The sequence below is a fragment of the Anguilla rostrata genome, chromosome 5 (assembly GCF_018555375.3).
Source record: "Anguilla rostrata isolate EN2019 chromosome 5, ASM1855537v3, whole genome shotgun sequence".
Classification (NCBI taxonomy): Eukaryota; Metazoa; Chordata; class Actinopteri; order Anguilliformes; family Anguillidae; genus Anguilla; species Anguilla rostrata.
Window position 1 is genome coordinate 36,459,717 of NC_057937.1, and position 13,670 is coordinate 36,473,386.

The 13,670-nt window shown below is 44.0% G+C and overlaps 1 protein-coding gene across 1 annotated transcript in view; it reads left to right on the forward strand.

Moving 5' to 3' along the window:
* Window positions 1-10,967, forward strand: part of LOC135255177 (inhibitory synaptic factor 1-like) — a 58,721-nt gene extending 47,754 nt beyond the window's left edge. The window contains exon 3 of the mRNA XM_064336005.1: window positions 9,627-10,967. Within this exon, the coding sequence (XP_064192075.1) occupies window positions 9,627-10,502 (876 nt within the window). The 3' untranslated portion in view covers window positions 10,503-10,967. The remainder of the gene's footprint in view (window positions 1-9,626) is intronic.
* Window positions 10,968-13,670: the final 2,703 nt, after the last annotated feature.

Here is a 13,670-nt window from a genome sequence, read left to right on the forward strand (position 1 = left end):
ATGCATGTGTGTGTGTATATATATTTGTGTGATAGATAGATAGATAGATAGACAGATAGATGGATAGATACTGTAGATAGATAGATATATAGGTGTGTGTAAATCAATAATTACTTACAGTAAATACCTGATGCATCAGCTGTTGTAATTTCAGATAATAGTTCTAATAGCTTTCCCCCCACACCACAACCAACCCATCTTCAACCAATGCATAAGCTGTAGTGATGGGCAAAGCAGTTCTTTTCAGTGTACTGAATCATTAGAGTCAGTTCATTAAAAAGATTTGTTCAAAAGATTTGTTCACCGAATCGTTCAGTGCTTGACTGGAGCTCCGACTGCGTAGTCCCACTCACTGAACTGAAACACGGCTGAAAATAATAATTAAAAAAATAAAACAAAACAATAATAATAATAATAATAATAATAATGCTTTTATTCATGACGTGCATTTAATATACTCATAGCACTGGATGCCAACAATTGTGCAAACATATAGTGCAGTCATTTTTACAATTTTTAAGTGTAACACAGCTGAATTACAGATTCCTTCTACTGTAAATGATATAAATTTCATGTGACACATAAAGTTTGATTGACCACATTGTCTTCAGATGGTCAGATGAAAAAAACCCAAGGCCAAGTTACATTAAATAATTTATGAAACTTTGGGTAGCATTGCTTTCTAATAGAGCTTGTTTAATTTGTGTGAGCTTAGATAGCCAATATGGTTTGCTATAACTTGGCCTCGTATTGATATCTTGATATTGATAGTATTTTTGACAGCAGGCCTAGATTTTGTAAGTTTTAATCAATGACTTACAGACAGTAAGACATTACTTTGTATACATGAGCAGCTTGGCATTTTGTGGGTTGAAAACGTGTTTAAGCTGAGATTAATCATGCGCCGTGCTCTCTGCAATCGGATTCATTCAGCCTTACTGCTGCTGGCCTTCTGCCACACAGAGCTTATCTCAGTGGGGCATCACGCATCATCCAGGAGTTCCCTGATGCTTCCAGGACTACGCAGGTCCAAGCTAGCACGGTCCGTCACCATCCAGCCCATTTCTTCCTGTTCCGGGAGGAAATTTGGTTACCGTTTAAACGGTGTGCTTAGCAATTACGTTAAAGTACACATGCTCCCGCAAGCAGTTCATCATGTCACAAGTGAAAAAGGTGACATTGTGCCTCCCGGTTATTCCCGGTCAAATCAGGACAGGTGTCCATTTTTAAGAATTAATTTACGACATGCTGCTTATGGGTGTGGAAAAAAAATCTATATTTAGTAATGTTATACTGATATTGCGGAGGTGAAGCAAGCATAGCAGCCAGATGGTGGCTCACAGGGGATTTTCAGGATGTCTCAGAATGGCAGCGTTTGTATACTGCCCTCTGCAAAGTTTTGTTTTCCCCTCACCCCCTGCACACACACACACGCACACGTGCACACACACACGCACACACACACTCAAACACACACACATGCACATAGACACACAACACGCACATGCAGACACACACACACACACACACACACACACACACACCTACACACACAAATATACACACACACAGCATTCCAGTGAAGGTTTCATGGAGCAGACAGGCCTGATGAAGGTGTCCTGGCTTCAAAGACGTCCCCCCACATGCGGAAGGGAAAGTGAGGAGGATGCGGGGTGGCATATGTTGTCAATCTCTGAGGTGGCCGTCCCGCCGATTGTCAGAGATAGAAGCGGAGGAAACTGGGAGGAAATGACAAACTGTTTCGGAAGGGAAGAAGGAGAAGCAAAAGAGAGGAGTCGCATCACTGCCAAGGTTATGTGCTGCCAGACACACCAAGTTTTTCAGCTTTTGCTCTCTTTGGTTTCTCTGTCCCTTTTCAGACTTGCCAAGACCTGCATTAAATCAACATGCATCCTTAACTTTGTCCCTCAGTAAAATGTAGTCAGTATTTTCCTTCAGTGCAAACATTGACAACATATTTTTCAATGGGTTTTTTATTATTGTTATGATCACTGACTCCAACCTGGTTTACGTCTTCATTTTTCCTTAAAAGTGACTTTTATATCACAATTTAATGGCTGTTCCCCCTTAAAAAACATAATTTAGATTATGCTTTTGAGGTGAACAAATGAATATTTGCATGTAACTTTCGGAGAAAAGGATAAATTGATTGAATCCAGGGGAAATTCCCAATTTCAATCCCATTTTCCACTCCACATACATGTTTTTACACATTACAGGACATTTTTTGAGTTAAGATTTAATTTATCATTAGGTATAAATATACAATGTATGTTTGAAATTCTATAAGGCTGTAATTTTCCAACTTGATACATACTTTAAATTAAAATCAATAAAATAAAATGAAGCTTTTGAAAACATTCTTTTCATCATACATAGATATCTATCGTACTGGCTAACTGATTCATGAATTTGACTGGCATTAAATCAGACATTTAATCCATTTCGTTTTAACCACTTTGTCCAGTTGAATCCATTCAGTTTGTCTTTCACTGCAGTCCACCACTACATTCCAAATTATTAGTTTATCACCGAAAAGACTTGAGATGGACAAGGAAACACGCTTGTCATTTCTGTAGTGATAAAGAAAGTAACATTGACTGTAAATTTGTTTGGCCTCTGGATATTTCTAATTCTTTAGGTGCTGTACAAAACATTTCTGTGGCTTTATGATGGGGTGGTAATGACAGCTTTATAGAAGGCAGTGAAACAAAAAAGGAAATAGAATGTATTCACCTCAGATAAGAAACTGCAGAAATAGCATGAATGGAAAATAGATTTTTCCATCGGGCCTCAATATTTATACTTCGGTTTGATAGAAAAGTGAGCAGTGGGTGAGTAATGATATGTGGATTTTACAAAATACTGCAAAATGGAATGTGTCTCCCGTTAAAAAAACATCTGCTGGCCACAGTGAGTGGGATAGGCTTGCAGCATATTGATCACGCAGCTCGTGCTGTGAGTTTGGCGCGCTGGACGTTCGCTCCGTCTTTCCCCCTCTTCTCCTCCCTCTCTTTTCTCGGTTTGCACCCGAAGCCATAGAGGGCGTGGAGCCTCTCACTCATGGAGTGGTGCTGGAACTGCGCATAGATTTTTAACCAGCGGTGGCACATCAAAGGTTTATGAGCCCTACGGTTAAACACATGGGTTTTTATAAACATCCGAATAATGAGCATGCGCACACACACACACACACACACACACACTCATGCACGCATACATTCCCATTCTCTCTCTTTTTCTTTCGCTCTTTCTTTCTCTCATAAGCTCAGAGCTGCACTAAAGCTAAAGAGTTTCGACATTAGATGCAATTGACGATTCTGATCTAAGCGTGCTCTGCGTCCCACTCTTCTCTGTAAGAGTTGGGCGTCTGTGGTGTGGGATTTATGGTGTGTGTGGCATCTCTACAGACCAGTTCCCACCACCAGCTCTGGCTGCCACAGTCAAGCACCACCCCCCAAATACCCTGTCACCCTGTTAAAGCTGGGCCAGAAGGCTTTCCCCTTTGGCACTCTCAAAGTAAATAAATTTTAAAAAACAGCTGACGCCACGCTGCGGCTAAGTCATTATGAAGAGAGTCGGTCCAAACTTTTTTCACTCGGCAGACTAATTTCCTGAAATGCACACAGCATGACCTACTTAGGTTCCTGGTTTGGCTTAATCCGGGCAGTATCACAGGGAAGCAAGCATGGGGCGACTGCATGGAAGCCACATCTGTTTCAGTTCGCTCTGAGCACAGGAGCCTCTGGCTCAGACATTTCCCATGATACAGAGAGGAAGAAAATGTGTACTGGTGAACAATGAGTGGTGGCAAAGTCTGTATGAGCTTTGCACATTTGGATTTTGGGGTTTTACAAATTTGTAATTTGTAATTTGAAAGCAATTTTCTGATTATTCCCCACATTTCCAAAGGGAATTCAGTTTGGGACAGGGTTTGGTTCAATTCCCTTTGATTATTTCCACTTAGCTGGCAGCATTTGAGGGCAGCATTGTCACTATTTCCTCAGACTTCCCACTTTCGTTAAATTAATGGCAGCTCAAACCAGCGAAGTGGTGGAAACATGAATATACAGTGAACTCGATAATTCGTTGTTGTCACATCTAAAAGTACATTTTAATGATTTAATACATTGGAATAATGTAAATAATGTTCATAAGCCTTGGTCAGTTTTCCCAGAACTAGCCCACTAACTTGCTAGTAATCATGTTACATCCCAGTAGTACAACATAGCTAGCGTTAACTTGGCTTACATACAGCGAACATACTGAAATCATGATATAACTATAGGCTATTGGCTGGTTATGTAGTTAGCTGAACTTAATTTTTTTAAAATAGAGAATCAGGACAATTAGAGCTATACCCACAGAATCTGTATTTATTTTACTTTGGGTCTGTCAGTTGGAAAGTAAAAGTGGTCGGCTGTAACAGTAAACATTAAGCTCGTGTCGGTTTTGTGAACTCTCTGTGATGTCATTCTGCCTTCAAAGTGCATCCCAAATTTGTTGCCTTTAGAGGTTCCTTGACCGTTAGGATGCTGCCTTCAGAGGGAGCTCACTTCTAAGGATGCAGGCAGCGAGGCGTATTGGGACGCAGCCATCGTGTCTTTCTCCGCCCATGCACCAGTCAAGTGTAACCTTGGGTCCAGGGTGGCAGCCAGCTGCCAGACTCACCTGCTTGCCATGTCACAGCATAGCGATAACGTCTGACATATGGAGTGACTCCCAGGTGCAACTTTATCAGCCTGGCATCAGTTGATTCTCTCGTGTCTCGCGGAGCTTTCTGGTGAGTGGGGGCTTGAAGCTGTGACACAACGTGTGAGGGGATCTGAAGAGGTGACCTCATCATCTACCGCTGACTATTCCACCACGTTGCATTAGCAGCCTGGAGCTTCAGATGACCCTCAAAGATTTTTGGTGCTCTTGTGGTTTTGGGGCAAATTTATGAAAACTTTTGAAGTATTGCCATCACGTTTTTTATAAGGCCAGCTTGTTCCAGGGCACATGCACCACAAGTTGGACAGTGTAGATGAAGCATGGGCTTTTCTCAGGTTGCAAATAACCCAGTTCATCTATTATACGGATCTCCATGAGGTCAGCTTTGTCATCATCATCATCATCTTCTGTGTCACTGTCATGAACCTTCACTGTTGGGAAGAGAGTGAATGCCTTCACATGTTCACAGCTTTATCGATCGCAATGACGGACACTTTGTTGACAATGTTGTAGATGGCATTCTCACATTTCTGAAAAATGTTCTCTGCTGTGTGTCTACCCTTGAACCTTTCACAAGCCAGCATTACTGTGTGAAGTTCAAAGTACACAAGCAAGTGACTAATTATACCCAAAAAAGACCATATGTCCCTGCTGGACCAGATGTCCAGTGTAAGACCAATTTACAGTATTGAGCCTTCTGCATTTGTGCTGTCAGGTCATCCTTGATGATAGATGTGAGCTGTGGAATACGCTTCTGACTCAAGAGCTTGCGGCTTGGCATGGTGAAATTAGGTTATTCTACATTGAGAATTCTGCAAAAGTCCTTGTTTTCAACAGTTTTAACAGGTTAAACTTCAATTGGTGACTTTTGTTGGCAGGGCCGGACCGTGGCATAAACGCTGTATGCGGTTGTTTAGGGCCACAACCGCTAGGGGGGCCCACATGACCACGAGGGGGGATCAACATTCCATGTCTATGTAAGGTAAATAACGTTATTTTCATAATTACGTTATTGATCCCCTATCGCAGAATTAGCGGTATAAATTTGAAATGGAATAGCACGACATTGTATATACAACGTATGTAAAAGGATTTACCAAGAACCCCAGGTCCTGCAATGCCGCTGCAATACACCTGCTGATAATATATTCATCATAATCCAACCCGTTTTCCACTTGTTCCCCACCTCTGATCATGAAAATAGCCACACCCTGTCCACCCAGTTGTTGTGCCATTGACTGCGTCCCTGTGATTCTGGAGCCCATAGTTTAGTGGAAGTATGACCTACAGTGTTCTTTCCAACTAAAGCGCTCTACAATTTTCCTTGACCTTATATTTGAATAGCAACTGCAAACATTTTTTTTTGCTCATGTATTAGCAATAATGGCAATGCCTACTCAACGCATGAATGATGTATAATAATAACAACAACAACAATAATAATAATACATTCAGATATTTTGACAGGGATGAAACAAACTTGTTCAATACTTCACTGAATGCAGGCACACCAGAATCAGATTTTTTTCTTTTTACATGGCTTTAATACAGCATAAATACAGCATACATTTCATCATAAGCTATATTCCCATTTTTGACAGACTAAAATGGTCAGTGTTAAATCAACTCTTAGACTACATTTTACATTAAGATAGTAGATATGGTCCCTAGTGGACTCTATATAAACTCTGTTAGAGTTGAATTAACACAAGACATTTTATTGTGTACACTTGAAAACTGTGAACAAAGGCCTCTCTAGTAACCCAGTGTGTTTCTCCGAAACTGGTGGGCTATTGCAGCAAGTAACCGTGGTAACCGAAAAAGCACCAACATGTGCACAGCAGCATCCAAACTCACCCCTAGCTGTCTGTGTGATTATGGGTGCAGGCCTTACTGTGAACTGTGACTCACTACGGGCAACTACACAATACCGGCACGGTTCGAAGGATCATCTGAGGCAAAACCACACAGCTGGAAGGAAGAGGCGCCGCAAGGAACCAATCGTACGCCTGCGTGCATCATCGCACCAAATTATTGTTATCAAACAGACATACCACTGTGAGCAGCATGCTGACAATACAGTAACATAAGGCCACAGTGGACTAATGATGACATCACAATGTGATGTCCTCAGACCTGGCAGGGTGAAGGTAAACCATGAATACACATGTATTTAAGCAGACTGGTGAAGTGGGACAGAATGACTACAATTTGTGTCTGGTGCAAAACGCACATTGTAAGTTGTTTGTGTTATATGAATGGAAACAACTACCAATGTGGTTTTGCACTGAATACGCTGGGTTTTAATTTCAACAACAGCTATTTACAAGGACTTCAGAACGACAAACGACGCGCTCCAGCCTATTTGTACTACAGTGTGCTTCCTCTATAATTTCAGAGGGCTAAGCGGCTTAACAATGACATACAAAAGGGGAAAAATGAGAGTTGTCAAAAACAGTAACTTGTCAAGACAGAAAGGAAGGGCCCAGACGGGGGAAAGTTAAGATTGCAAGTTTGGTTGTCAGCCAAAAAAACATGGGTCAAGCACAAAAACAGCTGACGGACTGTCACACAGTAGACTCTTCAGCAAATCCCGACTCCCACGCAGTCCTCGGGTGCGTGCGTTTATTTTAAATGCAGCCGACAAGCCTGGCAACTCCGCGCGTCCGTCGATGAGGAAAACACGGTCCCTCCGATACCTCTCCTCATTACGCCACGCCGGTTGGCAAAATGAATGCACTATACCCATAATTTCCGCTCCCGAAACCTCCAATTTGATGATTTATTTGTAATCTCGGGGTTCTACGAATATTAAATGGCACAAAGGAGCATTGAACCTGCAGCCTGTAATTATGATCAAGTCTTCAGTCTGCTCTTACCTATAAAGAACAGAGAAATGTGCCCTGACTCCTAATAACATATTTCCTGATTTATTTGAGTAAATTGAAATTCTCCTCTGAGCTGTGTGTAAGAAAGTGAACATAAGAGTTAAACAGAAAAATGTAGTTTCCTTTGTTTCCAGAATGCTTTACCGTATGCCCTGTTTGTCTTTTGGTGTACCTCAGGGTAACCCTGAGTTGGGAGCATATGACCTCTAATACATTTAGTTTTATTTTAATAATAGTAGAATTTTGTGGCAAAATTTGTCCTGCTGAACAGAGGGACTGAACTGCTATTACTGCTTCTACCGTATGGTGGCAGGCTCTTTTTAAATCTATACACAAACACTTATACAATATTGTCTGTTGGAACTGCATATATTTATGTCCGAACAATCATACTTATCATATCATACATATGATAAAGTAATGTTAGTAAAGGAGATTTTTAAATTTATTATGGGAACCAAAATCAGAATCAAGATTCATTTGTTGGTATTAATATAGTATTAATTTCAATAGCAATGTTGGAACTATACGTTTCAACACTTTACACCTTTGTAGGACAATGATGATGTGTTGATGAGGTAGTTCATTAAATAAACAGCAGCTGAATAAATCCCCCATCAAAGGAGGAATAATAAGGTAAAAACGCTGTTCTTCGTCCAACATTCCACATGCAGTTGAGAAATGAACACAAGAAATGAACATTCTGTCCAGAAGGCGCTCCATGAAACGCATCAGCACACTGTATCAACATGCTTCCCAGGACACATTCACAAAGACAAACACAATAAGAGGCGCACACAGAAATACACCTAGGCACTTACACACACGCATATTGACACTCATATGTATTTATACACACACACACACACACACACACACAGTGTTTATACACACTGGCATGCAGTCCCACAGACACACAGTTTCAGCTAACATAAAAGGACTTCTGGGGCCGTCTGTATTCACCGATGCCGAACATCGAACCGTCAGGGATCGCGAGCGTGAACTCAAGCAAGCGAAGGGCCCCGGATGGGCCTATCTGCAGGGCACCGCTCAGAAGATTAGCGCAAATGCTTCTTCAGGGTGCCGTCCCCCCCGTCCCCCCGCCTGCTTTGTTTGGTCTGTGGGGGGGGGGAACCCGGCCGTGCGTCCGTGGCCTGCGAGCTTTCCACCCTTCAGAGGTCGCTCTGAGCCCCTCTCCAGCCCCGGGCTTTTCTTCTCCGTTTCCGGGGATTTGTGTGATCTGTAAAGGTTGCCTTTCTTTTAAAGAGTCGCCTCGTATTTCATTAAGCCCCTAAATTCACCACCTGATTATCAAGTCGCTCGGCGCGAGGTATTTATGTTATCTGCTCCGGGAAGCACCTGCATAATCACTCAGTGCATCTGCTGATGCTAACGCGTCCTTCTTAATCACAGACTCATGCGCAGGCTGTGGGACTCTTAATTGTTCTTTTTTCTCTCAATCCGCCGGAAGAATGATTTAGGAGTTAATCCCCGGCGTAAGACTGGATTTGGGTTTTTTCATAAAGTCATAAATGAAAGAGTATAACATTTTTGTAGGCAAAAAACTGGATCGCGGATGAGGCCGCAGCAAGTTAAATGCCAGAGCAAAAAATTTGGAATGCGTTACTTCATGTACCAGACACAATGTACAAATATTTAGCCATTTTGGAACTTTATAATAAATAACATATGGGAGCATATGGCTTTTTATTAAGCCGGGTGTAGACTTCAGGCGTTCGGGTTTCTTTTTAAATGCCATAAACAGGGGAAGGATCAATAGAAAGTCAATGGGGTTTAAGTGCTTTTTAAAAACGCGCCATAAACGCTGAGGCAGGATGCATGCTGACTGGAGAGGATCAGCCTATTTCATGGGCCCAGGCCTCTTCTGGAACCTTCTATTGGCAGCAGTCAGGACTGCTGAAAGTCGGTAGATTGCTCGCTCCTCTAATTCTTTCATTCTCTTCTTTTTTTTTCCTCCATCCTCGTTTGCCTGCCCTGCCCTAGGTGGTCGGTCAGATTGACCAGCTCACGTCCGACTTTGACTTTGACCTGGAGCCGGACGACTGGACGGTCGCCACGGCGAGCAGCACGTCCAGCAGCGAGAGGGGTCTGGGCGACGCCTTCCGGCTGGACTTCCTCAACCCGGACGTGCTCTCCGACAGCTGGGAGTTCTGCAGCTTCCTGGAGAGCTCGCTGTCTCCGAGCGCCGCGCCGCCCCAGAAACCTCCCGAACGGGCAGAGGAGGAGGAGGAGGAGGAGGAGGAGAAGGAGTCGCGGCCGGCGCGGGCGAGAGCGACCGCGACCTCGCCCGGGACCGCGCCCGCGACCGCCACGGCGTACTCGCAGATGAACGGGGGCCTCCCCATCCCCAACGGGCCCCTGATCGTCACCCCGGACTCCTCCAGCGAAGAGGCGACCAGCTCCACGCACAGTCACAAGGCCTCCCGCAACTCCGGCACCAGGGAGCGGGTCCGCTTCAGCGACAAGATCCTGTACCACGCCCTGTGCTGCGACGACGACGAGGACGAGGAGGAAGAGGGGGAGGAGGAGGAGGGAGGCTGCGGGACGCCGGAGACGGACAACGAGCTCAGCCCGCCGGTCGCCTCGCCCACGGCCACGCCCCCGGCCACGCCCAAGCTCCCGCCCTCCGAACACTCCCACCACAACTGCCTGGACCCCTCCCCTCTCCCCTCGTCCTTGCGGGCGGGCGGGGGGCAGACGGCTTTGGGAAACCCCACGCCTGCCAAAAAGGGTCTCCTCAACCCGGGCTGCCGAAAGAAACTGGTACGGAACAGCAGCACGCAGACCGTGTCGGACAAGAGTACCCAAACTGTACTGCCCTATATACCAGCCAAACAGAAAACAAAGGACCTGCATTGAGACGACACAAACACTTCAAACGAGACAAATAAAGGGACCGTGTACACTTTAATATCGAATATATAGAAAATAGATTAATATACGAATAAGTACATAAATATTATAAAATTAAATAAATGATATGTGGGAAATCTCTCGACTACCTAACGTCATTTTGAGGCTCAGGGAAATAAAGACTAGAAATAATATTCCACAGAAATGGAAAACCTGTTCCTTAGAACCGGACCAAAACGGTGGGAGTCCTGAAGGTTTGTTATCCCTTAAAGCACTAATGTAGTTCCCTACACCTTCAGAATTTACTGGAAGAGTGTGATTTATTTACGGGAGATGTGTGAGAAAGATCAAATTTTTTGGTAAGCTGCCATCTAACAGCGTGTACAATTTTTGTTCTACGAAACCATACATGGTCAATCAATGGCATAAAGTTTTCTTGCAGTACACACACTAGGTGTAAACTTTAGTCCTGGGGGGGTGGGGTGGTGGGGGGGGGGGGTTGGGAAGGGGGGCTTGAAAGGAATGTAAGTGCTGCTTCTTGTGTCCCCCTGTCGTGAGGTCATCTTGCTTACACCACGCATGAAATGTTTGTCTGTATCTGTTTGTCTGGACGCCAACACAGTTTGGCTTTTCCCTGATTTTCTAAGTGATTTCAATAGTTTATTGCCAGTGTTTGCAATCTGAAACTGTGAGGGAGTAAAACAGGTATTTTCCATTTGCCATGTTCCGTATGCTGACATTTCCACTTCATTCTTCTCGGCAAAGGAGAAAGGTTGTTAGGGGTGACGGCTTGAATGGAAGAGCACAAAGGCATGATGGGAAAGGGTACGGCTGCTCTCTCGCTCCCAGTAGGGGCTGGCACTCAACAGAGTTGCTTTTTTCCACAGGGATACCGCCAATAGCTCCGCTGATCAATATGAGTTATATAAAATGCTCAGACTCACCTCTCTGCCATATACACGCCCTGCTTTACTGGAGCCCATTAACACAAACCTCTGCCAGGCTTTCTGTTTCTACACAAGAAGAAAAAAATATGATAGGGAGAGCCAAACAGATTATTATTATTATTATTATTATTATTATTAATATTATTATTATTATTATTATTATTAGTAGTAGTAGTAGTAGTAGTACTAGTAGTAGTAGTACTAGTAGTAGTGGTTATTTTTTCCCCACGTATTGTTTGGCAACATTATATTCTCTTGAACAGTCATGCCAGTAAAGCATATTGCATTGAATTTGAAGGAGAGGGCGAGGCATAGAAGGGGATATGTGTACGTCAGAATCAAGAAAGTCCTGTAAGCATGACAGTCGTCTCCTCGAGAGAAGACTGAAATGAACAACCTCCATCATTAAAGAGGCAGAGAGAGAGAGAGAGAGAGAGAGAGAGAGAGATGGCAGGAGGAGGGGGCGAGCAGGAAATGGTACATCGTTGAAAACGGAGATGTACGCGGCAAAAAGGAACACTGACAGAGAGAACGCTCACCCCGAGTCAGGTTGTTTTGCCTAATCTCCCATCCGGGCTGGTTCTCCGCACAGTCGCTCCCCGGGTATAAATCTCACTCGTCTCTCAGACGCCCCGCGCCCTCATCCCCCCAGAGAGAGGGGCGCACTTTCTGTAATACAGCCCTGATTGATTTCCTCCTCTTTCTCAACGGCCCTCCCAGCTTTCTGTGGCACCTTTCTGCATCCCATAATGTAAACCCGCCGGCTTCCCTTATTAATCACCTTTTAACACGCCGCGCTCGAGGCCGGCACACAGCGAGGGCCGCGTCTGACGTTCTGCATCCTCTCCCACATCCCCACCGCCCCCACCCCCCCCCCGTCTGCCTTCCTCCCCCAGCCTCACCCACCCTCCGTCGCTGCACTTAGCCTTGTGTACGCTACTTTCTCCTTTCAAACCTTTTTACATTTTAAGCCTCCAAAATGTTCATTAAAAAGAACCACGGTGCGCAATCATATTTGCAACAAAGAAAGAGGACTGGTCTTGTTTGCATGTGCGCGGAATTGTAATGATTTCACTTCATCGTTGGCATTTTCATAATGCTGTCCCAGGTAATGTAATTAAATATTGGGGTTGACTGGGGAAGGTTGCTCTGACTCCCCTGGCATGGCTGTGACTTCTGCTGGCTGGGTACCATTAGTACTGCTACATCCGTATCACTGGAGCCACTGCAAGAAAACATGATTATATAACACACCACTGAACAATAAAACCATTACCTTTTTTCCCCAACAATGCCTATGCAAAATTTTAATAAATATGGGCAGCCATGCAAAATATGATCAACAATAGTTTTGTATGTGGTATGGAGTGCATATCCGATGTGGAGATTAATGATTAAGTATTAACATTGGATTTTTGACTGGATTGGTTACAGAGGCCTTTTAAATCAATGGTGCTGACCAGACCTGGGTCCTATACGTATTTGTTTTGGATTCAAATGTTTTTCTACGCTTTACTTGTCTGGTGTATTGGAACCAATGAAATACTCCCAAAAAGTGCAAACCCCACCTTCTGGTCATATTGGCAGTCTCAATTACACCAGGAAAGATCAATAGAGCACAGAAAAGTATTTGAATCCAAAACAAATACCGTATTTGACCCAGGTCTGGTGTTGGCTGTCCCTGCAACACAGCGGACGTGTTCTCTCCTTGGCTGAGGGAACGCGAAACAGAGCAGCATCCCAAGGTTAGATAAATGATTACCTAAGCACGCCGACAGATAGGAACACGCCAGAACTCGGGCCAAGCGCTCACCAAAAGTCACCCCCGTCGTCCGCTGCCAAATACGAAAATACACACGCATAATCGATAATTTTATGCAAATGCCCAAATAAACAGATGTATCTTTATTCAGATGTCATGGACCGTGCTACACTGCTGGCAGCGGTTTAGATCACAGCAGTGTGTGTGTGTGTGTGTGTGTCGGGGGGGGGGGGGGGGGTACCCATGTTAGGGCCGATGAGAAAGATACCACTGCTTTCAGCGCAAGCTAGTGAGCTGTGACATTATTTCATTCAATATTTCATATTTAACTGTGTGGAATTGATATACCCCTCCCACCCATCCAGCTAAAATTGCAGCTGAATAATGAAAGTATCATATCCGCAAATTTGGGTTATACAAATTTCATTTAGATGAAGTAGGTAAATATAAACTCAATTAACATGG